Source organism: Myotis daubentonii, chromosome 6, assembly GCF_963259705.1.
Source record: "Myotis daubentonii chromosome 6, mMyoDau2.1, whole genome shotgun sequence".
NCBI lineage: Eukaryota > Metazoa > Chordata > Mammalia > Chiroptera > Vespertilionidae > Myotis > Myotis daubentonii.
The window spans coordinates 8628838-8652507 of record NC_081845.1 but is presented as its reverse complement, the minus strand read 5'-3'; the positions used below and the strand labels follow the sequence as shown (position 1 = coordinate 8652507).

The window sequence follows — 23670 nt, the reverse complement described above, 5'->3', positions numbered from 1 at the left end:
AAGAAAACAAAAAACATAGTAAAGGGACGCTTAAACCCAGAAAGCACACCCAAATGCATTCTGCATTCGTTTAGCCGAGTGGGAACGACCTAAGGAAACAGCCATTCTCTTTGTTCCTGGCTGGAAAGCCACGGCTATTCCTCAGGAGTTGTCTAGGGCTCCACACGTCCTCCTCCCCCGCCCTCCTCCCAGGAATGTCGATCCCAGCTCAGTGGGGCTGAGTTTCCAGGGGGACAAACTACTCTAACACTGAACTGCTTGGGACGGGAATGAAAAGTCAGCTCTGAGGACAGTGTTTCTATGTAGACAGCTGTCTGGGGAAGCGGGCGCTGACTAGTGAAGGGGCAGGGAGCACAGACATCACACCAGCAACGAAGCAGGCAAAGCACCGCTAGCTGCAGACACAGGGACTGCTGGGGCGGGTGTGAAGCACAGGGTGGCAGCGGTGAGTGGGCTCTGGGCAGGGGCCCGCCCGGGGTGCTGCTGCTCCTGATTCCAGAGCTCCTGAGCTCGCCCCGGGCAGGAGGGTGAGTGACTGAGTGTGCTGGGTGCGTGAAGAGAAATTTCAGGGGAAGCAGAAGAGAGAAGGTGCTTATAAATGTTAAAGAACACTGAATTCGGACTTGCCATTTGGAGAATCCCAAACCCACAATCTGGATAAAACATGAAAAGAAAAGAAAAAGCCGGGGATGTTAGTAGATTTTATTCAGATGTGTGGGTTTCCGGGAATGGTAAAATAATTCATTGATCGATTACCTGTCTTATTGTAAAATCTAGAAAGAAAGAGGATGATAAAAGTCTGCCACGACTCAAACAGCAGCTATGTTATGGGACGTATCGAATCCTAGGCGCACACAGGATACCACTGGATGAAAAGTTCCAGATGGCCTATGTAGTGTGAATCCCAATTTTGGTGGGGTCCAAATATTTCATGCTCAGAGATTCGCTTGCACTTTCCACGTACAAAAGTCTCTTCCAATTTATTCCGAAAGGGTGTGCACTGAAATGAGTAATTTCTCAACTGCCCCAAGGCACACCTGAGAGAGGCCTAGCAACACCATGGGCAATTTTCATCATCCTCTTGCAGTTCTAGAACAGTGTGGAAACCAGGAGAATAAGGTACCTGCTATGTGGACTGTTGACAGAGGGTCCAGGCTGTGAGAGACTACATTTGCCTCGTGGCTGTTTGCAATGAACAGGGGGTAAAGAAAGAAGAATGTTCAGTCCAGGCAAATAAAGACAAGCTACTGATGAAAATTAAACTAAAAATGCAGCAAAGGAAAAACAAATCAAACGAAATGATCGGTACCCATGATTAAGGAAACTGGCTTTTCTTTTGCGGAAGAAATGAGATAAATTGACATGGATGTTATTGGTCATCGAAGGGACATAAATTGTGGTTGGGAAGCCCACACCACAGTGGGCATATTTTCTCCTCCCACGTTTCATGGTAGAAACTAAAGTGACCATATGCTAGCCAAGCATCTCTGTATACTTACAATAAAAATAAAGTTCAGCCCTGGCTCCTGTGGCTCAGTTGGGCGTCGTCCCACCCACCTAATGGTTGCTGGTTCAATTCCTGGTCAGGGCACAGGCCCACATTGCGGGATCAATCCCCAGTAGGGGGCGTGTAGGAGGCAGCCAATCAATGTTTCTCTCTCTCTCCCTCTCCTTTCCTCCCTCTCTAAAATTAATAAAAACATATTTTTAAAAATAATCATAAAGTTCAATATACCATGCCACACCATATTTTTCATATCTTCTAGAACACGAAAATAGTACCAAAATTCTTGGTAGATAAAAAAATAGTAACAATGGTAATAGGAAATTGTTCTTCGTAAAGTGATGAAGACCCAACAAGTTAAAGACTCAAGTTACATAAAGACTAAAATTTGAGTTGAAAAGCCAGTATTCCTTCACATTTTTAAACTAGGATCTATGGGAAACTAGTGAATGTAGCACGAAAAAAAAATCCTAAAGAAAGGTCATAACATTTATCAGCATAGAACTTAAGTGTTTATCACAACAAAAATTACAAATTAATGCTTCTAAAAACTAAGGACAATGGAATGATAATAAAAATGAATATAATCATAAAGCAGGACAAAAAAAATAACAAAAACAAGCTTCAAATTACACAGAGAAATCAAGGTATAGAGTGTAGCAGGGCTGACTGTGCTTCTGTGTGCCAGTGCAGCAGCCCCCACAGGGCTTGTGGGTGAGTCACCCTAAGCTGTTGCCATTTGGGGGGCCGCACAGTCACTGAAAACCTTCAGGACCACTCAGGAGCTTCCTTGCTTGAGAGTCAACAGATCCTCCACTTATCTTATCCATTCCATGGCCTCACGGGCGCCTTCGCCCACCTCTGGCGGAGGCACCTTTTTTGGTGGAACCTGATTTTGTAGGTGGGCGGTGGCAGTGGTGGTTTGAAGGGAGGAGCCACCAAAGGGACCAGGGAACATCATTCTAGAGATGGCCCTTGGAGCAAGAAAAATAATGTGTCTCCCTGCACACCAACCCCACATGGAGTCCTGATTCTTTGGAAAAACAAAACCGCTCTTTTCCGTTCCTGAGCACAGGTGATGAGGGCACGTGGGAGGGCTGAGGAAACAGCACTTCACTGGGTCACTGAGTGACACCCTCGTCTGTATGGGGATCCCTGCTTTGTTGGGGGGGAGACCCTGTGGACCCTGGTGGGTACAGATACTGTCACTCTCCAGTGTCCCTTCCCATGGGCCAACGACCAGCAGAAAGTTACCGTTCTCTGTCTGTTTGGGGTGCTTCTCCCTGACGTAGGACTCAGAGATCCCGAGGTGTCCAGTTCATCAGCAGAAGACCAGGAGGACAGATCCTACGTAGGAAATAGATTCTTTTGATGACTCCACGTCCCAGAGCCAGATGGCTCTGTAACACACAATGTGCTTCCTATCCCATCCCCATCCATCCCCCATTTAAATCAAGCCATTCATTCCTTGGGAAAAGTAGAATCCGACAATACAAGAAGATCGAGACCTAGGTCTTCTAGTGTATTGGGCTTTCCTGGCTGTTTGTCCCTTTTGGAAAATACAGCTGCAGGGTCATTCTTACTGTGTCACTCGTAGATTTATTATTTCTCAGTGACATGGATATAAGTGAGTCTAAGTGCAGGAGGGGAAGGAATCTGCCTTAGAGGTGCAGGTCGCTCAGGTCAGAGAGACCAATTCGTTTGAGTTAGAAACGCAAGTCTCCCAGGAGCCTTTGAGCATCAGAGAAAAAGTGTCGCTTCCAGCACTGCTGTTGCTTGCAGTAGACTGTTCTCTGACATTCTGAACGGAGGGCACAGTGCTTGTGTGTTCGTACAGTATTTCACAGCGGAATGAAGTTTTACCAGGCACCTCTGCACCTGCAAATGCACTTCTCCAAACCAACGCCACTCATGATGCAGCAGACCGAAGGAAAAAATAACACAATACATGCACACAGGACATTTTCGACGAATTAACTGCTGCTCGTGTCAGGAGAATTCACCCTTTTGGGCTGAATCATATGCAAATAATTGGGTGTGGAGTATCATGGCTATGATACAGAGAATATGTGAATTCTTAACAGGGTAAAATAAAATGTCACAGTAGTGGTGGTGGGAGGTTAGCAGCAACAATTACAGGAGGTCTCCTGGATGTGACAGAATCAAAAGCAGTGTGTCCTATTATAAAAGTTTATAAGTCCTGCTCAGCTGGTGTGGCTCAGTGGTTGAGCATCAACCTATGAACCAGGAGGTCACAGTTCGATTCCAGGTCAGGGCACATGCCTGGGTTGCTGGCTCGATCCCCAGTGTGGGGCGTGCAGGAGGCAGTCAATCAGTGATTGTCTCTCATCACTGATGTTTCTATCTCTCTTTCCCTCTCCCTTCCTCTCTGAAATCAATAAAAATAAAACAAAATTAAATATGATATATATATTTTTAAAAAGACTGTAAGTCTCTTTCTTATTTTGCGACCAGACTTGCAGGAGCCGTGACAGAGAGTGGACACTCAAAGACATTCTGAAATGGACAAGGATGATGCTTCCTTGATGCTCTGTAGGAAAGGCTACACAGTGCTGCCTGCTGAGCGCTTACCTGCTGACTGCTCGACATGTCCAGTAACTTCTCCAGCTCCTTGAGGTGACGACCGACCTCCTTCAAGAGCAGTTTGAGCCGGTTTCCAATCACATGGACCTTTTCTTTGGCTTCTAAGCAGTCTGTGCCTTCAGCGTTCACCAACAGCTGGCAAGACATGTCTTGCAGCGAGGCCACTTTGAGCTGGGATTCCAAGAGCTCCTGCCTTATTTGCTATGTATAGAGTAAGAAAGATTTCTCTAAGGATGTCTGATCATTAGGGAAAGTCTCTACAGCGCAGAATGACATCACTTTAACTTACTGGGCACTTATGCCTGAGCCTCGGAATGCTGAGCTCACACAGGAAGGATAGAGCCGCCCATGGCATTTGGAAATCAGGGACCTGTGCTCTAATCTTGCCTCCGCCAAAACCATTCCCTAAGACCCCTGAGCCCTTTGGATGTGAATTTTGCTTCTTTGGTTAAATGATGATATTATTTCTTGCCTAACCCACAGTAAGTATTCTTGGGTTCAACTTAGTAAATATATGTGAAAGTACTTAAAATAGAAAGTATTATGCAAATGAGACATATGATAGTCTTTTAAACAGAACAGTAAAACATTACCATAAATGTATGAGACCTCCAGTATGTCTAGATACACTCAGCTATCTGTTCAAGATTTAAAAAAAGATATGTGGTGATTTATCATTTACAACTTAAAGCCTGAGGTTTGAAGCCTAGTGGAAATGCAGTCGCATCACTATTTCCTCTTATATTTCTAAGACCTTTATGGTACTGAATTAGAAGCGACCAATTCTGCTGGTTAGGCTAGTGAGTGTTAAATGGTAAGAAATAACATCTAAAAAATGCAGAAAGCTACAGAATTCAACTCATTTTCTCCTAATGGGATGCAAATCTGCTTCTGTATCATCTGTGAAGTCACTTAAGTACGCTGTACAGTTCTTTGTATGAGAATCTACCCAGAAATTTTGCAAGTTTCCTTCAGAAGTTAGTGCTGAAAAAAGTTTCTCACTCCCTGAGAACTGGTATGCTTCCTTTTTGTCAGATAATGAAAGTAAGTGAAGTCATCATGTTTCCCTTTTTCTCTTAACTTTCAGGAAACTTGATGTTAAGGTTAATGCAGAATTTGATGCACTTTCTAGTAATTCCTCTTACAAAGCCCTAATGCTATTTTAATAGTTGTAATGAATGTCCTTTTATTATACACCACCTCATATACTTTTGGGACATGGATGTAACAATAGAGTTTAAGTGAAAAATAAGTGTAATTCACCAAAGACCTGCTTTAATAAAAACAAGTTACTTAAGATTAGAACAGCTAAGATTTCTACAATTGAGCCATGGCTTTAGAACCAGATTCTAAAGCTAGTCGATGTGCTATTCTATGCACGTGTTTGCTTCACAAAAATTAACTTAGAGACTATAACTGAAAAGGTAACAAATATAACCATTTATCTTCCTGCAAATGGAAGGGATCACTGCTAAAACAACCAGAGGCTGCGGCGTTCACACATCTTACCGTAAGCTGCTTGTGCTGGTCCTGCAGTATTTCTGCATCGAGGTGAGAATCGATAGGAACAATTTCATTTTTCCTCCTGTCGATGTTCTCCAGCATGAGAAGCAAGCCATGACTCATCTCATGGAAATCCTAGGGGAAAAGCATAGAGCAGGAAATCATCTTGAATAATATAGTTTTCTTTCACACACAGCTTACATTTCTATTCTTTTTATTTTTATTTTTTTTTACATTTCTATTCTTTACAACTGCTACCATTGGCAAAGACACGTTGGCTTTACAATCTTAGACACAACTCCTTTCTGAGCAAGGTGCTTGTGTTGTTGTAATTCTCGGAGCTCACATTCTCCCCAAAAGCATCTAATTTATTACTGGAGGGAAGATTCACACATAAGGAAAATTGGTTCAAAATAAAAAATACTTTAGAAATTTCGAGGGCTATTATGTAGTTTGGAAGGAAGCAGCTCTGCTCCCCTCTCTTCTCCCTGAATTCAAATCTTCCCATCTTCTTAAGGCCTACATCCAATCCCTGTGTCCTTCACCCATCCATTTGTTCATTCATTTATTTCACGTATAGTCATGAACATCGCCAGGGTGAAACACACTATACTAGGAGGGGCTGCAGGGTGAAACCACAGCTTGGGTACCTGCTGTCAAGGAGCAGGCTTCACACCCTGAAAGGGCTTCCCTTCGTGTCCAGAATACAACCCAAGCTCCTGGCCAGGACCTGCCAGGCCCTGCGTGATCTCATTCCTGATCACCTGCCTGATGGTTCTCGTCACTCCTGCCTCTCTGGCTGCATTCTGGTCACACTGGCCTCTTTCCTGTCCTTGGAGACACTAAGCCCTTTCCATTTGTTCTATCTCCTTCATGGATCCACCCTCCCAATGTCAGCTCAAAGATGCTTAGAACTTCCCTGAATTCCCTCCCAAAGAGGCTTTTCTCAAGTCCTCTGGTCAACATCTGGAAGCATCTTGGTTAACCATTGAATTGCATTTTTATTGTCTGTTTTCCCCAACAAGAGAGGCTGTGGTGTATCGTGACTGCTTAGTGCAATGCCTGTCAAACGGTGAGACGAGGCCAGTGTGGTATGAATGAGTAAGTATTTGTAATGCTCACTTTGATGTTCAGAAACTGTCTTATGATGTGCTCAGTAAATGTCTATTGAATGAGTGAATGCCATGAATGAGTAGAACAAGGGGTGGTGGGGCTGAGATGAACTTGTGGGAAGAGTCTCTTGTTAGCTGGACAGAAGATGGGGTCTGGCTGCTCTGAACTGCTGTTCACGTGTACACATTCTATACTCAAATTAAAAGTTTGGGCACAACGCGATCGCACTCAGATATTGACTCTGGGGAGCAACCGCATCCCTCTGGTGACTTTGGTAAACCAAGTCCCAGACTCAGCACACGTGTGAGTGGGAGCACAGCCTGCCCAAAGCCCCGCGGACCTGACACTGCATCAGCGCGCCCTGGAGCAGGCCCCGCCACTCCTCCAGCAGGGAGCACACCCGGTCCCAGCGCGCGTTCATCTGGGACAGGCGGTCCTGCAGGGCCTGGCTCTCCTCGCTGCCCGACTGCGTGAACTCGGAGCTGCACAGGTTGATGGAGAGGATGATGGCTTTGCGGTGATCCACGGCTTTCTGCAGCTCCTACAAAGAGGAACGAGAACAACCAAACAAGGAAAATAACGATAAAAAATATTTAAAAAATAGTCTAAGGCCTTTGGAAAGGCCTCACTCAAATAAAAAGATCCATGAATACAACTGGGCCTTGACAGGATGTCCAGATAAGTTACAGTGAGTTCACATCACTGAGAACCGTGCTGCAGTTACAAGAGCTGGACTGGATGTACACTTGACAACATGAATAGATCTCAGTAAAATATGGGGCAGAGTGAAAGAGTCAGAAACAGAATGATATGTTACAACACAACAGCATGTGTGTAATACACACGCTCACACACAAATCTACTTTTTTTTTGAATGAATATACAGGAACAAAGAATACTCATTAAATATTTCAGAATGGTTGCTGTGGGTCTGAGGAATGAGAATTAAAAAACAGTCTGTGCGCGCGCATGTGTGTGTGGGGGGCGGGGGGGGAGGAGACATAAATAAAATTAAGAGGCATCTCGCAGGAAGCAACCATGACCCTATGCAATAAAATAAGGAATATGAGTAACTTTACCCCCCGGCATGGGATTTCAACAACAAAATGAAACAAAACCGGGCTCCAACCGTTCTGAGCAGCAGGAAATGCACTTTTTGTCCTAGTGTAACAATCCCATCTCAATAGACCAATGGTACTCAGAGTTCTGTGCATGTGAACAGAATGGGAAACTGGGTGAGAAAGCAGATTCCCGGGCCCTGGGCTCCAGCTGTTCCAACTCCATCGGCACAGATAGCGGCTCCCAGGCTGAGGACACTGGCTACATCACAGGCCACCTTCTGGTGATGGCAAGGAGCGTGAGTTGGGTATTTCATCAGCTAACCAATTTAGTTTGATCACACTCACACACACACACACACACACACACACACACACACACACACACACACCTGTGCCTGGATGCAACTGATTTTTACTTTGTGCATTTCCTAAAAACCTAGAACGAAATTCCAAGAACTTAAGAGCATGATTATGTATTAATGGAATAGCGAGGTTGTTTAAACATGCCGAGATCAAGTTAGAGTGAGTGATCCTGCAAATCCCACTCACCCAGGCTACATTTTCTTAGAGTTTCTCACTTTTCTGTGGTGTTTCCAACTTGTCTTAATTTTTCAATTTTCAATAGACTTTTTTTAAAAAACATATTTTATTGATTTTTTTACAGAGAGGAAGGGAGAGAGATAGAGAGTTAGAAACATCGATGAGAGAGAAACATTGATCAGCTGCCTCCTGCACATCTCCTACTGGGGATATGCTCGCAACCCAGGTACATGCCCTTGACCGGAATCGAACCTGGAACCTTTCAGTCCGCAGGCCGACGCTCTATCCACTGAGCCAAACCGGTTTCGGCAAGATTCTTAACAAACTGAATATATAGTCAACCACAGGGACAGTATAAGACGGAGGGATATTGTGGAAAGATAGTTGGTGATGCCACAGGTTTATCCTCAGAAAACAGATAGGATTCTGGGGGAGGGGTGCAGGCTGACTGTCAGGGTCTCACTCCTCCACCCTCATCTCGCTTAGATCAGACTTGGACCAGCATTTGATCCATCACCTTTATAAGGAATTTGGTTTTAATGCAATGCCACCCTACGTTTTCCTGGAGAGAAACTCAAGGAATTTAAGTACTCTAGAAAAAAAAATGCTTTTTATGCCCGGCTGGTGTGGCTCAGTGGTTGACCATCGACCTATGAACCAGGAGGTCATGGTTCAATTCCCAGTCAGGACACATGCCCGGGTTGTGGGCTTGATCCCCAGTGTGTGGAGTGCAGGAGGCAGCTGATCAATGATTCTCTCTCATCATTGATATTTCTATCTCTCTCTCCCTCTCCATTCCTCTCTGAAATCAATAAAAATATGTTTTAAAAATAAAAGAAAAAAAATGCACGGTATAATCCAGGTGATGCAACCGCATCTCTCATCTGACCTGTCCTCCTTAAATTGATGGGCTGGGCAAGGCTCCTCTCAAAGAAGACGTTTGAACATCTGTGGGGAAGACTCATTTCTCTGTTTGAAAATAAAACACAACCACCACCAGAGCAAGCCACAAACACATCACTTCCAGATCCACAGCGTGTGCTGCAACCAGAGGCGCACAAAAGCAGTGCGCCTAATCCTCCAGCCCAGGGAGCCTGGGCCCCCCCTCCCGAGGAAGAGCACACCTTGGTGCTCTCCAAGCCGAAAGACAGGACCCAAAGAGCTATCAGAACGGAACTGAGCCCTCACGCCACAGCGTGCTTACAGAGTCTGCAAAACCAATGCATTTCAGTAGCCGGGCTGAGGAGGATTTCGAGGATCTGGAGGTGGAGTGAAAGGAAGTGATCTTGGGTCCTGCACCCAGACAGGAAATGCCAGAAGTCCTGCTCACCCCAGAACGTCAAATGATTTCATTAGGTCTCCATACACTCACACACATAAAGTCTTGGAGAAGATTTCTCTCCAGCTTTAGGAAGAGACTTGTGGGACCCTGGGAATATCTCATATTTCGATTTCCCTTAAAGAGGTGAAATAGGTCGTAGGGTACCTGGGTGGTTCAAAATTTTAATCATTTAAAAACACCAATTCATTAATCATACATGATTATTTATATGGGGGCTATTTCCACAATGTGGTCCATCTTCCTGTCCTTCCAAACCTTCTCTATAAGCTCTGCTTAGGGAAGGGGGGTGAGCAGGAGGGGGAGAGCACAGAAGGTCCCTGTGACCTTCTGCTGACAATTTCCCTGCTGCTGCATCACAGCAACACAGCTGGGCTCGTGGCTGCACCTGCTCAGGCCTCCCACGGGTTGCACCTGTCTGGCTGCTCTGGAAAGGCCAAGGGCAGCTCACCTTGAGCTTTTTGATTTGCAGCTCAATGGACTGGATGTCGGTGCTGAGCTCCAGGCGCCGGAGCCGCTCCAGCTCCTCCTCCGTCGCCCCCAGCCAGGTCCAGATGTTGTTCAGGTCGGAGCCGAACTGCTGCCACTTCTGGAGGTTCTGTTTCATCCGCAGCTCCTTGCTCAGGGCCTGTGCCTGGATGAGCTCCCACCGGTCAATCACACCTGTGAGACAGGAAGTGCACACAATGGCAGGCATTCTCCTCCACGTGCTGGATTTGGGGAAGGCTGAGAGCGTGCACTGGGCTGACTTTAATAGCAACAGAGAGAAAGGAATCCCCCGGCATGTCTGTTTCCATCAGCTGTAAAGAATAGCATCACGGCTGTTCTTCCAATCTCCATTTTTAATGGTGACAGAGTAAAAAAACAAATAAAAAGAGCTACATGGGGTTTAACACTGCAAAGAGCTTTATGAAGTAATGAGCACCAGTGTGACCCAATTCAATTCTTGACATCCCTCTGCAAGAGAGCTCTGAAAGTATACATGTAAAATGCCTGACTAGCCCGGTCAGCTGGCTCAGTGGTTTAGCATTGACCTATGGGCCAGGAGATCACATTTTGATTCCCAGTTAGGGCACATGCCCGGGTTGTGGGCTCGATTCCTAGTAGGGGGCCTGCAGGAGGCAGACCATCAATGATTCTCTCTCATCATTGATGTTTCTCTTTCTCTCTCTCCCTCTCCCTTTCTCTCTGAAATCAATAAAAAAAAAATTGCGGGAAGCTATCCATTGTCAAATACTATCATGAAAGTGCAACAGGGAACTCAGAAGGCTGATGAACCTTGAGCTTTTGCAAGGGCTAAAGCTATGCACCAATTGTTCTGTCGAGATCATGGTGGCTCGAAGCAATTTCATGACCTAATAGTCTCAAAGTAGATCTTTACTAATATTTACTAACCTTTGAGATAGTCTGTCTGCTACTGGATTGCCGTGCCTAACTGAGGGGAAGATGTGTATCTAAAATTGAATAAAAACTAACAGGTCCAGGGCTTCAGAGAGCTTCTCCACTACAGGGAAGTTTCCACCTGGTTCCCCCACGATTTCTAAATTCATATTTCTTGTCTAGTGTTTTCATTTGTGTATCGGCCCCTTCTTCAGATCCAGAACCCTAGCCATGCTGGTTGTGGCATCACAAAAATATTTAATATATAAAATAAAATAAAATAAAGTGCCTGACTAGTAACAGTAGGGACAGTGCACTGAAGTGGAGGGGACACGGATGCATTTCACCTCCCTCTCTGCCATAGGAGATCATTGGGACACGGAGACAAGCTCTCGGGACGGAAATGTGTAGACGGAGGTAAGCGACACTCGCGTGCAACAACGTGCTTCCGAGCCTTCCACGCCCCTGCCTTGCCCTGAGCGGCACTCACTCACCGGCCGTCTGGGCTTCAGTGCTGTTCAGATTCACGAAGCCGGGGAAGTTCTCCTCTTCCTCCTTCAGCTGGTGCTCCAGTCTCCTCACCGAGTCGATGCTGCCGCTGCACTCCGCCAGCAGTTTCATCTGTTTGGACCCAGAAAACAGGCCCCGTCACCAGGCTCTCACATTCCCATGAGTGCAAGGGCTTCTGGGGCAATGTCTTTGAGGTTCCTCAGAAAGCATAGCGGCTGTGCCACTCTGCTAAACAAGGCCAAGTTCAAAAGCATGCTTCTTAAACATGTGACACCTCCATACACACATAAAGCAAGGCTCAAAGATATACTTTGCATATGTGCTTTTGCATGGGAAGTCCTCAAAACATTTTTGAAATTAAGTTTATAAATCAAGACAGACTAGGCCCTGCTTGGGTAGCTCAGCTGATTGGAGTGTTGTCTCGATACGCCAAGGTTGTGGGTTTGACTCTCTGTAAGGGCACATACAGGAAGCAGCCAGTGAATGCTTATAGAAGTGGAATGACAGACACGTTTCTCCTTTCCTTTCTTCTTCCCTCCCTGCTCTCTCTTTAAAATCAATAAATTAAAAAAAAATAACAAAGACAGATTAAACCCATCTTGGGTTTAAACTCGGAGCCCTTAGCTGGTATTACATTACATAATTTCTGGCAAGTTGCTCCCTCTTTCTTAAACTGAAAAGTGGAAACAACAATATTACCACAAATCTCAAAGGAACATTTTTTTGCATTAAGTAATTAAAATACTTAAAAGCATAAAGCAATGTTAAAACCAGCTGCTTCATGAGAAACTGGAACCATTGCTTTATAGGTATTAAGGGAATAAAGTCTAATATCAAAGGAGAAGCTCCCAACTCCATGCTTAGTAGCATGGCATTCGAAGATTAAAGGAACACGTCATTTCAAGGCACGCCTGTTCTACTGACCATAAAGTCACCTTTTAAAGCCTGTAACGAATCACATTGCTATTAAGTGACTTTGATTGCTTTTGATTGAGGTTGACTATAATCTCAGTGATGTCAGCACTGACCTCAGGAAACTATATTATATTTTGCAAAAAGAGGTTTCACTCTAAGAGAAGTCGGTGTAATAGGCCAGATTGGACAGGAAGTGAACTCATGATTGGCCACTCTTCTGTAATTGTGGGGATGTGAACATCAGCATGTACAACTAGAATGGTTCTCTTCTCTGATTTCAAAAAGCAGTCTGTGTGACTTTGGAAAATACCATTTCTTTCCTGCCCTAGCCAGTTTTGCTCAGTGGATAGAGCATCAGATTGAAGGGTTTGATTCAGGTCAAAGGCATATACCTCAGTTGCAGGCTCGATCCCTGGCCTTGGTCGGGAAGCAACCAATCATGGTGTCTTTCTCACATCAGTTGTTTCTCTCTGTTTCTCCCCCTCCCTTCCACTCTGTCTAAAAATCAATGGAAAAAATATCCCCGGGTGAGGACTAACAACAACAAAAAATATTTCTTTCCTTTTACTCGGCAGTCTCTGGGGTGGGAAAAGAAGGTATGAAGCATGGATGAGATTTCCTTTCAGACTCTCTTGCTTGAATATGTGTAGAAAAACAGGTATTTCTCTGGGAAAAATAATTTGGTAACTTGAACAGAGCAAATAAAGTCATTATATACTTTCCTAAGAGCTTTAAAAAAAAAAAAAAGGAGCAGTAATATACACTCTCTTGCTATCTTTTCCACAAATTCCTCGTTAGAATTGTTTTCTCCAGAATGAACATACTAAAAACAGAAGACAAATACATTCCCAAGGCCATCCAGTGAATCAATAAGCCCAAGAAAAGAACTTAAAAAATTCCTTGTTAGTCATCTATTAGCTAAAATCTGTTGCTCCAAGGATCACCATGGTCCAAACACGATTAGCTGAATTTGGAAAAATGCCTAATCACTTTCGGGAGCCAAAGCATTTTGTTACTTTCAATTAAACGGATCTCACGAAGTTCTCCGTGTAAAGGAACAGGCTGGCCGTTGCAGTAGGCTAGTGGGCCTGCCATGGTCCAGCTAGACGCAACAGGTAACCTGCTGCTAACAGGGCTTTGTTTTGCACACCCACGCTTGAGTTCAAGGGCAGCGTGGTGTTTGGAGAGCTCATAAAGCCTTCGTGCCCCAGACAAATTGTTCTCTGTCACACAACTGTGACTTCCAGGTGCCTGTCCGCATCCCGGAGGTCAGGATACTCACGTAGCCGCGGTAGCTGGCGTCCAGCTCTGGTCCTGTGGGAGTTTTGCTGCGGATGATATCTTCTGTTTCCTGCATCCGAAGGCGGCTGTCATCCAAGGCTTTGCCCAGTTGTCGGATCTGTGACTCTAAGGCACTGGGATCCCCTGCAGGGTCAACCATAAGAGTTTTTACAAGCTTTGCAAGCGTGACCTTCAAGAAGTTTAAGAAATTATTGCAGTTAAAGCTGTATAGACACAGCATGGGTGAGGGCAATTATAAAGCAAGTTTAGTACTGACGTGCTGGTGAGCTAGGGGTTTAAAGGACCAGGCTGATGAACATGCTTCACTAAGAGTCCGAGCTGCCTGGGTACTGCAAAGGGCTCTGCAGTGGGTTCTATCCGCCCCTGCGCCTGCCCCTTTCACAGTGGATCCCCTGAAAATCTGCACACTGTGACCTGTGGGAGGCCTTTCTACAAACCTCGTCTGCTCCCCAATAACTGCAAGGCAGCTACTTGTCATGCTCCCTCTGCAGTCACTTCTGAAGCAGAAGATGACACGGCCTCTCATTTTCCTTTCTGTATCTCAGCAGAAGACAGTGCCCCTCACGTGCCAGGTGGCCGCGTCATTCGCTTAAGGCAGGACTTCAAGTTAGCCAAGAAAAGACTCGCTCAAGATAGATACGTATGGAAACGGCAAAGGAGCAATGACTTGCTTTTGTTTAAAACTTGAGTCAAAAGCAGGAGAAAGCTAAGACTTTAGCATTTCCCTCTCAGCTTGCTCTTCCTCACAGCCTAGAACTGCCGGCTCAGTCTCCTTGCAGAGATGCAATACCTCTTAGCAAAATTATTTGAGTGCGTGTGGGCATGCATGTGTGTGTGCACACGGCGGTGTGCTTGCATGGGAGTATTGCAGTCTTTAACTGGAACAAGAACCTGGATTATCAGAGTGAAGCCAGCACAGGGTGAAAGCAGAACAGATATCAGTAAGCCTTATGACTTTTTGTTTAAAGATCTTCTAACTACACCTGGAAGAGGTCTTGCTGGGAACCAGGCTGTCATCATCTCAGCAATGGTACTTTGCTTCCTGTCCTTTTGTTTTAAAAAATTTAAGTGTGAACTAATAACCCAGCTATTCATTACCACATCACTGTGTTCCAACCCTACGTTCCACCCTCCTCCAAATTACTGACCCTGAACTACATCCAGTTTGTCTAGTGCTGTGGTCGGCAAACTGCGGCTCGCTAGCCACATGCGGCTCTTTGGCCCCTTGAGTATGGCTCTTCCTAAGCCTTAGGAGTACCCTAATTAAGTTAATAACAATGTACCTACCTATATAGTTTAAGTTTAAAAAATTTGGCTCTCAAAAGAAATGTCAATCGTTGTACTGTTGATATTTGGCTCTGTTGACTAATGAGTTTACCGACCACTGGTCTAGTGCATTGTTAAGCAAAACTGGTTTCATGTTGCTTGCTTTCATTTTTCTTGTTTCAGGAATCCTTCTGTCCTGAAAGAAAAATCTACGTCTTAAGGCACTGTGGAATACAGTTTTCATTTCAAAGTATTTATATGTGGTCAGACTTACTAAATAACATTGACACAGAGCTGAACATCTGTCTCAGTCCTTGTCTAATGTGTGACCCCTGAGATCGGGAGGATGAGCAGCGGCCCAAGGTCACCCATGCAGGCTGGTGGTTCAGCCAGAGCCTGAGCCCTGACCCTCCAGTCAGAGGGAGGTGGGCGACCCATCAAAGCCACAAAGTCAGGGCTGCTACAACCCCACAGGGCGCCGGGGCACACATGCTGAAGACCAGGGCTTCCGTCCCCTGTTCTCTGTTCCTGATGGGCATTGCATGTGTGCACCTCATGAGGCTAATCACCACTGAGCAGGCGAGAAGTTACTGCACTTGGCTATCAGATCTTACTCTTGGTGTTGCTTAACTTCATGTTTGTTTTGTTTGTTTTTGTTCTCATGGTACAGCAGTCAGAAGAGAAGGTTCTGCCTTAACATGCTTGTGCCACAGAGCCGAGAGAGGGACAGGCGGTGCTGAGAGGGGCCTGTGACAGGTGAGGGCGGGAGGCTGCCTTGGCTGGGCGTGCCTACCAGAGGTATTTCTGATGGTACTTTCTGTGAGTTTTACATAGGCCTCAGGGCTTTCGGGGATCGTGACATCTGCGAAAAGAGCACAGTCTAAGTTGATAGGTAAGTTCTGGAAACATTGATTCCCTTGTGGCAGGAAAACAACTTTCCTGGGGAAAAAAAGAAGTTAGTTCTTGTAGACAGATAGCTCCTGGGCATGTTTTCTTGAAGTGAATCCTAGTGAGGGCTCCCACTCGCTGGTTAACAGTGTTTTATGAGACAAGCACTGTGTCCGGCAGTCATGTACCCTCACAGCAACCCTACAGTGAATGGGAGAGTCATTCCCATTTTATGGATGAGAAAATTGATGCCCAGAGGAATTAAGTTACTTATCAAAATCTCAAAAGCTACTAAAGAAATTTCAACCCAGAGACTCCAATTCCAGAACAGTGCTGAAAGAGGCCAATGGACATAACGTGAGCTGCACGTATAATTTCTAACAGCCAGGTTCAAAAAGTAGTAAGAAATAGATGAAAATAACGTTAATACTTTATTTTACTAAATCAATACATCTAAATTATAGCATGGAATAAACATGTTCATGTTTAATATTCTTTCTTTGTGTAAGCCTTTGAACTTCATGTATTCATGGAAGTGTGGCTGGCACAGCAAAGCTCAACAGCAGTCACATTTCAGTGTTCAACCGTCAGCGCTCCAGTGGCTACATACTGAACAGCGCTGCTTTCCATGCCAAATGCCTAACTATTAGACGATACCATAAAGACAAAACAGAAATGAGAGAAATCACACCTTTCACTAAGGTACTCAAGCCAGAAAATCGCCTCAATCCCAATTCTGTCAGCCATCAGTTATGGAGGAGACTGCTTATGATTTGTCACATCTCTTCCTTCTCTCTATTTCCCAGTGCTGCTCTTTTAGTTCAGGCCACCATCCCGTCTCTGTCCTGGATTAGAAAACGTTTCCATTTGGATTCTCTTCCTCCCAATGCACTTCCCTCCATCTAGTACTTTCAAGACAGGTTCTTTGAAAATATGCATCTGATCACATTGCTTCCCTCCTTAGGCCCCTGCTGTGGCTCCCTATTACCTTCTGGATAAAAGCCAAACGCCTTTCCATGTGAATAGGCTGCGTCATGACCAGGTCCTGGTTGGCCTTTTCACCTCCTCTTTGTCCACTCTATGCTTCCCAATCTACAGCCTTGTCGCTGTGAACAAACCTCAGTGCCCAGCAGTACTGCGGCTACTCAGAAAGCTGGGCTGGGTGCCCTCTGCTTTCCTCCTCTGAACATTGCTGCATCCACCTGACCAACTCCTCCTCATCCTTCCGGGCTCAGCTCAAGGTCCCTTCCCTAAAGCCATTCCTCAAAGCTCCGGGTTAGGTGTCCCCTGGTTGTGCTTCTGTACCTGCCCATGCACGTTAGATCCTGGTGCCAAACATGTCCTACTTATTGTCTGTGTCCCACACTTGAGTGTAAGAAAAGGAACTGGGTGTTCCCAGGGCTTAGCAAAGCACTTGTCACATTGTAAGACCCTAAGTATATGTGGGATAAATCAATGGCCATGCCAACTTTTGTATTTGATGGTCACACGGATATCCAATGTTCCCTTATGTACACTTTCCCTCCATGGGAGAAGGAAGAAGATGGGTCTGCTGAGTTACATGTTTCCAGTACAATATCCACCCCCTTTTATTTCCTTTTAAGCTGGTATATAGGAAGCGCTTCTTCCTACCTGATAAGCCAACAGCTCCCCTGAGGTAGAAATCTTTGTCTTCCTGACCCTCTTCATCCTCAGAGGGCAGAGTTCTGGACACGGCAGACTCCAGGTCACGACTGAGGTCATAGTCATGGTCCCACTCCAGGGGGATGGAGTCCACACTGGCAGGGGTGTCTCGTCCTGACCGCTCGCTCCGGAGGGGCTGGGCGAGGGAGAGGGAGGGGTTGGAGGAAGGCTGGGGGGACAGCACGCTGTCCGCGGAGGTGTCATGCCAGCGGAGGTCTGAGAGAGCTGCCGAGTCCTCCAGCTCCAGCTCCCGGTCAGAGAGGTCGTGCTCATCGTCTGGGAGCTAGAAAGGCAGTTAAGCCAACTCCGTTACCGCAGCGACCAGGGGATCCCTCCTCACGTCTTGTCCTGCCTCTCGCCAAAGCTCAGAGTTCACGCTTGTCGGGGTCACATTCCTACCTCAGTGGGGATACTTTTAAACTTCCTATCACCAAATAAGCAAGAATCTTGTGCTCACTTTTAAAAATGTCTTATAAATTAATCTAACAATGCCTCAGTGTAAGCAGCACTAAAATGGAAATAATATTAAAAGCTACTGCCCAGCTGGTGTGGCTCAGTGGATTGAGTGTCATCCCATGGACCAAGAGATCCTGGGTTTGATTCCCAGTCAGGACACATGCCCAGAATGCGGGCTCAATCCCCAGTAGGGGGCGTGCAGGAGACAGCTGATCGATGTGTCTCTCTCATTGATGTTTCTATCTCTCTCTCCCTCTCTATCTAAAGATCAATAAAAATGTATTTTAAAACAAACAAAAAACTACTTCAAAGAATCAGTATAAGATTAAATAAGATAATGTAAATAAAGGCAATTTAGTACTATGCATGCAACACAACACAAACATAGTGGCACATGTCAGAAACAGAAGGAAATCACTGTTGAAATTGTAGCTGGTCCATTTTAAACTTATATCCCAGACACAAAATATAGTTAACACAGAAGGTTCCGAATATTCTGGTAATAACATCTCGACACTGAGATGTGATTATGGCAGCAATTAGGGGAATGGAAGAGAAAAAAATTCCACAAAACAACCTCATCAATAGAGCAACTATTTACATTGTTCACGTTCATCTTCTTTCTTCTAGAAGCTTCTTTATTTATCCTCCATAGATGATATGTGCCAAGTACTCTTCTAAGCTATCTATCTATCTAGCATCTATTTATCAATCATCTATCCATCCTCATTTCATGCCCCAAACAATCCTTTCTACAAGGTAGGTACTGTTATTAAACTAGTTTCACAGTTGAGGAAACTGAGGCAAGACACGTGAAGTAAATTGCTGAAGGTTACGTAGCCAACACGTCAGAGCTGAAACTGGAACCCAGGAATTCTGGATCCAGTGTCTGGGCTCTTAGCCACTATACAACACTACCGAACCCCACATCACGATTTCTCTTTAGATTTGACAACAATGAAGACTGGTGTTACATACAGGCAGGCGGATCAGCTTCTTGTGGTATCTCTCCACGCGCCCGAAGACCTCCTGGCAGTAGCGCCGCAGCTCGTCCAGCTCCTCCTCGATGATCGCCGCGTCCAAGGGCTCGCTCTTCTCAATCAGCTGCTCTCCTTGGGCAATGATCTGCTCGATCTTGTTGTGGTTCAGTGAAATTTCCTGCTGGAAGGCCTAGGGAGCACACGTCCCACGTGATTGTCATTGCTCACATTGGCATGAAATAATAAGCTACATCTTTAGAAAAACCATGTGGGGAATAGAGAACTTACCCTATACAATGAAGAGCCACGAGGCTTTTACTTTATAAAGTAAAACGTAAACATTTTCAGTCAGAACATGAGTTGGAAATGGAATCACTGAAATTCCATGACCAGAAGCATGCCTTTGGCTACTCCAATCTACTACCATGGACAGTGTGGGCAGAAAATCAGAGGAGAAAACATTCAAACCCACCATGAATCCATAGCACTGGTTATCCCTGATGACAATCAACTGTAATCATTACAGTGCCAATGAAAGAAATGTAGCTCTTTAAAGAAATATATTGAATATTTTAATTTTAGATTTCTTGATCGTACATCAGACATGACTGAGGGAAACCAAGCCAATGACAATATATATCACCAATTCTACTCAGATGATTTTTGCTGTTTCGGGACATGAGCAGGAAAGATGAAAATGATTTGAAAAATAAGTAATTCTGGAGAATCATTTAGACTCACTTTACATGGTTCAGAAGAGTTAAGCTACTTGGGATAAGTGTCAGGGGATACATTTTAATTCACAAGAATAAACTCTGGAATAGTCAAAACTGTCCAATAATGAAGACTGCAAGGGGGAGAATAGAGGGCCATAATGAGTTCTATGTCCCTGCCAGACTCCAAAAAGAAAAGCTCAGTTACCACTTGGAGTAAATGCCCTGCCAAAGGTTTTAAATATTGATTTGCCTGTGAGACAACTTGGGAAAGTCAGGGTGGGAGGGATGGAAAGAGGGGTTGGGAAAAATACCAGGCTTAACTATTTTATGATTTTTTTTTCATCCTAATATATGATTAAGAGCAACTTTCTGTTTTATTATAATAACCTAAGGTTATAGCCATCATGATTTTATGTAGTTGTTAAATCTGTTTAACTATCTTGGGAAGAAAATTTCATAAGATGCTTTGCAAATTATTCAAATTGTTAAATACATTTCCACTTAGAGAATCCTTTTATCTAATGTAGTGGATGTCCCTTCTGTTTAAAATTTTAACTAGCCACTGTAGTTGAATTATATAGTGAAGTATGTAAAATATGTTTAAAATTAACTTGGCATCTAAGTGTAGAATATGTGGAATGAAATTCTAATATGAGAAAGTTGTAATTCTCTGAAACATAGAGGTCAAATAAACTATTTGAAGGTGCCAGAAACAAACCAGGAAAACACAAAAACACGCACACACAAAACTAATCAGGAAAAGAGATTCCCAACACTGTGGCTATCAAGTTAATAAATAAAAGTAATATGTTAATGGTAGGTATCTCTGGGTAGTGCTCTATATTTCATTTTTAATATCCTTTTCATTAAAAAAATTTTTTTTTCAATCAATAAGAACTAATTTCTTGGTCTTAGAGAAGATCTTATGAATTTGACCCCAAAGGCAAGTGGAGTAAAGGCAAAAATAAATGAATGGGACTATATCAAACTGAAAAGCTTTTGGACAGCAAAACAAACCAAGAACAAAACAAAAAAGCAATCAACTGAATAGGAGAAGATATTTACAAACAACAGCTCTGACAAGGCGCTAATATCCAAAATATATAAAGAACTCATACAACCCAATACCAAGCAAACACACAATCCAATTAAAAAATGCACAGAGGACTTGAACAGACACTTCTCCCAAGAGGCCATATAAATGACTAATAGATGTATGAAAAGATGCTCAACTTCACTAGCCATTAGGAAAATGCATATCAAAAATACAATGAGATACCACCTCACACATGTTACAATGGCTATTTTCAACAAGACAAGTATATGTAAGCTTTGGACAGGCTGTGGAGAAAAAGGAACCCTCATTCACTGCTGGTGGGGATGTAAGCTGGTACAACCACTATAGAAAACAGTATGGAGGTTCCTCAAAAAATTATGAATAGAGTTACCATATGACCCAGCAACCCCACTTGTGGGTATCTACCAGAAACATTTATTCACAAAGATATATGCATCCCTTGTTCACTGCAGCATTATTTATGGTGGCCAAATCATAGAAATAACCAAAATGCCCTTCAATAGATGAATGGATAAAAAGGATGCGGTGCATATACACAATACAATACTACTCAGCCATAAGAAAAGATGAAATACTACCATTTGCAACAACATGGATGAGCCTTGAGAGTATCATGCTAAGTGAAATAAGTCAGACAGAAAAAGTCAAGAAACATATGATTTCACTCATAGGTGGGATATAAAAGTGAAAGCAACCAATGAACAAACAAGAGAAACAAACACACAAAAACTCACACAGACAACAGTATGGTGGTTACCACAGGGAAGAGGGGTGAGAGTAGTGAAGGGTAAAGAGGGTCAAATATATGTTGATAAAAAATGATGTGACTTTGGATGTTGGGCAACATGAAGATCACGTATCCTAGAAATGTACACTTAAAACCTCTATAATCTTATTAACCAATGTCACCCCCCAAAATTAAAAAAAAAAGAAAACTGAAAAAAGTTACTATTTTTTTCACCAAAGGATCTGCACATCTCTTCCCCTTCAGCCTAACCCATGTGGCTCAATGGTTGAGCACTGACCTATGAACCAGCTATCACATGCCCGGGTTGCAGGCTCAATCCCCAATGTGGGGAGTGCAGGAGGCAGCTGATCAGTGATTCTCTCTCATCATTGATATTTCTCTCTCTCCCCCCCTCTCCCTTCCTCTCTGAAATCAATAAAAATATATTTTAAAACGATCTTCCCCTTCGACTTTCTTCACACCGATAAGCTGAAGAATCACTAATCTATTACCTTGAGCTGCTTTATTTTAGCGTGAACATCACACTCGGAAAAATGCTCAATATTAGTGAGCTGTAAATCCATCTCCGTCAGCCACACCAGAATGCTGTCCCGTGCCGTCTCAAACTCCTCACGCTGGCCAATGAAATGCTGGAGGTGAAAAGAAGATCATAAGAATTACAAAGCCCGCATATTGAGACAGTACCGCCAATTCCAATGGTCTTCTGGAAAGTCATTTTCTTAATGAGCAATGAGAACCTGCATCCTTTAACATAGAAATAAACCCTAGATCCCCCTCTTGCCATCCCTCTCTTACAGAATCACAGTGCTTATGTCTTAATACTGTGTTCGAATGGCCCGACCCTATCCGCCGGGCCCCTGAGCTACCGAGGAGGCAGAATAAAGACCTTGAGTCTGCGCAAGATGGAGCTGACGCGCTTCTGCAGGTTGTCCCATCGCTGGTTGCCTTCGTGGACCATCTGCTTTAGGCTGCAGGCGGAGTCGGTGCGGTTCTCTCTGGCCAGGCGGCGGTACTGCTTGTTGATCAGCTCCAGCTGGGTCAGGCTCTCGTGCACCTGTCGCTGGAAAGCCTAGGACCACAGAGAAGCACTCAGTGAGGGAGACCCACCAGGGTCTCTCGGCCAGGGTGTCAGGGCTTCAGGCTGCAGGGTGAGGGGGAGACGGAAGACACCCTGTCATGGACAGGCACAGGACAGTCTCTAATGAGCGTGGACATCCCCTTCTTAAAGGGAAATAATGTAATCAGCGTGGGGAGAGGGGGTGGAGCATACAAAAATGTGCACGGAAACGGTTACTAATAAATATATATGTATATATACAAATACACAGACATATATCCCATATATACTGCACACTTCTACATATAGAATTTACACATATATGTATACAATATAGCGTTTAAGATAATTAACAGCTAGAACAAAATTTTCCCATAAAACACACTTATTACATAAATATTTATGTATGCTGAAATGAGTTTGAAATGTTCACAATTCCTGATATGAATACTGAGAAAAGGTATCTACAAAAGAACTTTCTCTTTATTTGTAAAATATGTAATTTCTTAAAAATCCAGAAATTGCCTCATTCTGGTGTCCATTAAAAAAATAAAACTACCTTTTGCAGAATGCCCTTTAAGTGCAGACTATTATGAACTCTTAAGATAAACAGCTTAGTAAAATACAGGTAATTTTACATTGAAAAAAGTTTGGACCATGCTCTATTTCTTTTTTATTGCTTCAGTTTTTATAAAACATTTAGAAGTGATGTAGCATCTTACCCGGTACTGTTTTATTTAATTTTTTTTTATAGAGAGAGGAAGGAGGGGAGAGAAAGAGAGAGAGAGAGAGAGAGAGAAGAGAGAAACAATGATTGGTTGCCTCCCTTGTGTCACACGGGCCAGTGCTATTTATGTTTACAATTCAGAGTTTCTTAAGGTAAAAATACCCTTTATTCTTTCTCTGGAATCTAGCATAGCCCTAGAAAGAATCATTTGACCAAAATAAAATTAAGCTTTTTTTTTTTTTTCAAACTCATGTGTATGACTTACAACTGATTTTCATCTTGGCCTTAGACAGAAAATTG

At 44.0% G+C, this 23670-nt stretch overlaps 1 protein-coding gene across 3 annotated transcripts in view; it reads right to left on the bottom strand.

The window, feature by feature from the left end:
- The window catches only part of SYNE1 (spectrin repeat containing nuclear envelope protein 1), a 392090-nt gene that overhangs the window by 7240 nt on the left and 361180 nt on the right, over positions 1 to 23670 (bottom strand). For 2 of the 3 annotated variants that reach the window (XM_059700015.1, XM_059700014.1), the window contains 13 exons: positions 22473 to 22655; positions 22078 to 22215; positions 19043 to 19234; positions 17558 to 17891; positions 15831 to 15899; positions 13752 to 13894; positions 11539 to 11665; positions 10116 to 10327; positions 7065 to 7265; positions 5618 to 5746; positions 4097 to 4309; positions 2759 to 2851; positions 1124 to 1182 (listed from right to left, as the gene is read on the bottom strand). In XM_059700015.1, the coding sequence (XP_059555998.1) occupies positions 1124 to 1182; positions 2759 to 2851; positions 4097 to 4309; positions 5618 to 5746; positions 7065 to 7265; positions 10116 to 10327; positions 11539 to 11665; positions 13752 to 13894; positions 15831 to 15899; positions 17558 to 17891; positions 19043 to 19234; positions 22078 to 22215; positions 22473 to 22655 (2093 nt within the window). The remainder of the gene's footprint in view (positions 1 to 1123; positions 1183 to 2758; positions 2852 to 4096; positions 4310 to 5617; positions 5747 to 7064; positions 7266 to 10115; positions 10328 to 11538; positions 11666 to 13751; positions 13895 to 15830; positions 15900 to 17557; positions 17892 to 19042; positions 19235 to 22077; positions 22216 to 22472; positions 22656 to 23670) is intronic. The other variant, XM_059700013.1, reaches the window with a different exon arrangement.